The sequence below is a fragment of the Cinclus cinclus genome, chromosome 2 (assembly GCF_963662255.1).
Source record: "Cinclus cinclus chromosome 2, bCinCin1.1, whole genome shotgun sequence".
Taxonomy (NCBI): Eukaryota; Metazoa; Chordata; class Aves; order Passeriformes; family Cinclidae; genus Cinclus; species Cinclus cinclus.
Genome location: NC_085047.1, coordinates 27,452,728 through 27,457,077, shown reverse-complemented (window position 1 = coordinate 27,457,077; position 4,350 = coordinate 27,452,728). Strand labels below are relative to the sequence as shown.

General features: G+C 46.4%; 1 protein-coding gene across 1 annotated transcript; it reads left to right on the top strand.

The window, feature by feature from the left end:
• Positions 1 to 769: 769 nt before the first annotated feature.
• On the top strand, positions 770 to 1,297 carry NHLH2 (nescient helix-loop-helix 2). The gene has a single exon (XM_062512813.1). It carries the CDS (start codon positions 770 to 772, stop codon positions 1,196 to 1,198), a length of 429 nt encoding a protein of 142 aa, XP_062368797.1. The 3' UTR covers positions 1,199 to 1,297.
• The last annotated feature ends 3,053 nt before the right edge of the window (positions 1,298 to 4,350 follow it).

Genomic DNA, 4,350 nt, shown 5'->3' with positions numbered 1-4,350 from the left:
AATCCCACGCTTAGGAAACGGAAATTCTCCAAACATTGCCATTTGATCGCTAGCAAATCGCTATCTTCACGATTAGCAGCAGGAAGGGAAAGAAAGAAAAAGAAAAAAAAGGAGCACAGAGAAAAGAGACGAGGGGAGAGCCTAGCAGATACACTAGATCCCGTAGGGATTGGGGAAATAAATCTCCCCACTGGCCTTGTTATATTTGTGGAGCCTTGAGCTGTGTATTTAAAAGTATCATGTCTGTAGCCTGGATCCCATAGAGCGTTGCAGAAAGAGAAACGGTAAAGCAGAAACTGGCAGGCCAGAAAGGACAATATTAAAATTGGGGTCCTGGGAAGGGGGGAGGAGGAATCACCATGATATTGAAACACTGGATATTAGCTTGCTTGAAGAATAAAAATAATCTTCTATAGCTCTCTGGGCCTGTTTCAACATCCAAGGAAGCACAGGGAATAACGGCAGGAAGTATATTCCACCGAAGCTGCCGTCAAACGCTAGAGGAGGGATGGTTAAATGACGGGGTATGGTTTATCCCCGATATTGCTCTCATTAGTACTCTCTGAAGGAGCCGCGGCTCGTCTACCCGGCTCTCCCCCCGCTTCGGTCGGGCGGTACCGGCGCCGAGGGCAGGGCGCGGGGACCGGCATGTCCCTCGTGTCCCTGCCCGCGTCCGCGCTCCCCGCCTTGCCCCTGCATGCCGGGGCCGGGGCCCTGACCCGCTGTCTCTGCTTCTCTGTCTCGGGAAGGCTCCTCCGCCCCCTCCAAGATGATGCTTAGCCCGGACCAAGCTGCCGACTCCGACCACCCGTCCTCGGCGCCCTCCGACCCGGAGTCCCTGGGCGGCGCGGACGCCCAGGCGCTCAGCTGCTGCATCTCCGACCCGGAGCCCGCCGAGGGCGGCGGCGGCGAAGGCCGGGGCGGCGGCGGCGGGGAGGGCCGTGGCGGGGGCCGGCCTGGGCTGCACCCGCCGCCGCTGAGCCGGGAGGAGAAGCGCCGGCGGCGCCGCGCCACGGCCAAATACCGCTCGGCCCACGCCACGCGTGAGCGGATCCGCGTGGAAGCCTTCAACCTGGCCTTCGCCGAGCTGCGCAAGCTGCTGCCCACCCTGCCCCCCGACAAGAAGCTCTCCAAAATCGAGATCCTGCGCCTCGCCATCTGCTACATCTCCTATCTCAACCACGTGCTGGACGTGTAGCGCCCGATGGACGCCCGGAGCCCCAGGACCCCCAGTCCCGCCGCTCCGGGTCCGGCCGCGGCGGGCAGCGCCTTCCCAGGGGCGGGCGGCGGGGCGGGGGGTCCCTGCTGCTTGTGCTCCCCCCCGGAGGGCTCCCGCCCGGCCAAGAGCTCGCTTTTCGAAGAGGAGTGTAAAACCGGATTGTCTCTTCAGGCTGTCAAGTGCCCCTTTATATATATCCAAAAACATCTACTTGTGACCTTAAACGTGTGACCCATGGGTGCAGTTAAAAATAACTATTTTTTATTTATGGTAGAAGGAGTTGACAATTTATTTTTTTCAAGATTTATTTATTTTTCAGAGTGGTGGCAATTTTACTTTGGATACTTCGTGCCAATTGGTTTCTATAGTCGGGTGTTTACACTTTCTCCTGTGGAATATTATGTTTGACTTTATGAGTGTTTGTTGGGATCAATACAGTGTTCATTTTCTTTTCTTTTTAATTTATTTTTTCCCTCCAATTATATTGCACTTGTGTACCACCAACGTCCCCTCCCTACCTGTTTATAAGTATATTTTATATATATCAATGCATTTGTTCTTGACCTTTTTTCTTTCTTTCCTTGTATGGGATCAACAACCACTAGCACTTAACTAGGAGAGGTTTGTTTTTTTTTTTTAAACTTGTTGTTATTCTGATCTCTAGTTGCGTCTGAAAAGTACTTTGCAAATCGTTTATAAGGGAAGTAGTTTCTTTGTGGGTGTTTATGTGAGTGTGCTATACATGCATGTGTGTGGGAGTGAGCGTGGGTGTGTATGTGTGTGGTATATTTTTAGGAAAGGACATTTTTTTCCTAAAAAAAAAAGAAAGAAAAAAAAAAGTAAATCCAGGACTGCTTTCCTTTGTGACAACCAAAAAAATTCTATAACCTGAAAATGTTTCATGTTCTTTGCTGTGAATCTCTTAAAACAAGAAGCGCATTTTAGGGACAAAAGAGTAAAAGAAAAAAAAAACACATCTGCTATCCAAAGATTTTAGTCTTTTTCAGGGTTTTTTTGTGTGTCTATGTTGCTTTATATAATGCAATATTTTGTAGTGAAAATAGATAAATCTGGTTTCTATCTGATGCGTTTTTCATATCTCTCATGAATGGTGAGCTGTTTTGCATATAAATAAAAGTATCAAATAAAAGCTGTTTTTTCCTAATTATTTTTCCCTGTTGGTCCTTCTGTCAGACAGACAAGAGATGACCTTATGGATAAGGATTGCAAAGGCTTCTCAAGTCATCTGTGGGAAGCTTCAACAGGTTACCTGTGTCTTCCTAGGGAGACTTGAACTGCAATCCCTCCACCACAGCTCCCCTGCTCCATCTGTTCTCAGCTGGCTGCCCTGCCCAAATGCAGACACAGGACCCGTGCTGTCACTTTCTCCCAGTCTCATCATGACTGGTATCTGGTCACATGTTCCAAAGTTCAAGCTGTATAATCCAATCTGATGCTCACAAGCATCTGTTTTGCTACCTCACTCTGGAATGTCTGGTTTTGCCACCCAAATGTATGTGCTGTGTCCTGCCTGAGTGTGCTGGGATTTCTTTCTCTTGTTTAAATTCAGCTTTTATCCTTCTCTGGGCAGGTCTTATTCTACTGAAGTCAAGGAAAAATCAAGGAAAAATCTTCTGCCCTTTCCCTGCTTTAGAAAACCTCAGCCATAATCTTTTATATAAGGCTTCATTGCCAAATCTTGTCATTTGAAACATGGAATGATACAGACTCAATGGCAGACAGGTTACTACCCGAGACTACTTCATTTATTAAACCCTTTTCTCATTTATCACAAGGGGTTAATTTTACCTATAACTTGAATACTGCCATTGACTCTGGTGGCTTCCTCATCCATTCTTACTTGCTGGAGAGATAAAACCCTCCCCTCCACCCCATTTTTATGGCTGACACTTAGCGCAGCGATTTAATTAAGTGTAGTCTTGACCAGCTGAAAAGCTCCATGAAGAAAACCTGTCAGAGAGACTGTTAATTCCATTTCCTACAAATATACACTTGCCATGTCCCAGGGGAGCACACACTGGTTTGGTAGTTCAGTGCACAGGTTTCAAATCCTGTATTTCAGGGCTCCATCAAGTTTGTAGCTGGCTTCCTTTTGGACAGGTTTGTTTCTTAGGTTCAATATCAGGGAGCTTTGTTGAATTTGATGTAATTGCCTGAGTGATATTATAAATCCTGCCATCCAAAAAGCATTCATGCTACCAGAATTTGGGTGGACTTAGTTAATAAAAACATAAACATATTATTTCCTTCTTGACCATTGGGAAGGCAAGTTTTAGGAGAAGAGAGTGCTCTGCAACACCTGCCTGTGAAGTATGGCTGCAGTCACTGGCAGTTGTAGGTGTGAACCCTACTTTTCCGCTAGCCTCACTTCCCCTTCTGGAAATCTCACACACATATCAGAGGCACAGGCTGAGACAATGCTTGAGTCTCAGGTTCCCAGACATGTGATCCTGTGCCCAAGTGATAAGCCAGAAAGGCTCCTGTGTTGTGAGCAAAGAAGAGCACAGCTTGAAGATGTATGGGAACAGGCTCAGGAAGTCAGAAAATTTGTGGGTTATTTCATTCTTATCATCCCTGAGACAACAAAGAGCCTGTCTGCACTCAGAGACAGAGCAGCAAGGGCTTTGCTTTTCGTAGTATCCAAAGGGTCAGATCTCAAGTTTAACCTACAAAAGGGTCAGGGCACTTAGCCTGAAGAGATGTCCTTTTCTTCCCAAGTTTTATCTGATGGAAGAAATTGCTTCTTCCTACAAGTCCTGTCTCACTTCCATACACTCACCACCTGTTTTAAATCCTGTCCCCACCATAACATCCCTCAGCTTCTATTTTTCCTGCTGGTGCCGAGAAGGAAGCTCATTCTCATCTAGAAGTTGAGTGTTGAAAACCACAATGTAGGTTTGACTCCCACATTCCACACCTTTTTGTGTTCTTAAGGAGCTGACTAGTATGCACAAGTTACAACTTTTTGCCTGTGCAAAAAACCAAAAACAAAAATAAACAACAACAACAAAACAAAACAAACAAACAAAAAACAAAACAAAAAAAAATGGCTTCATTGCTAAGTGCTCAGAAGTCTGGATTTATGAAGAATGGGTAAACAAATACTACTC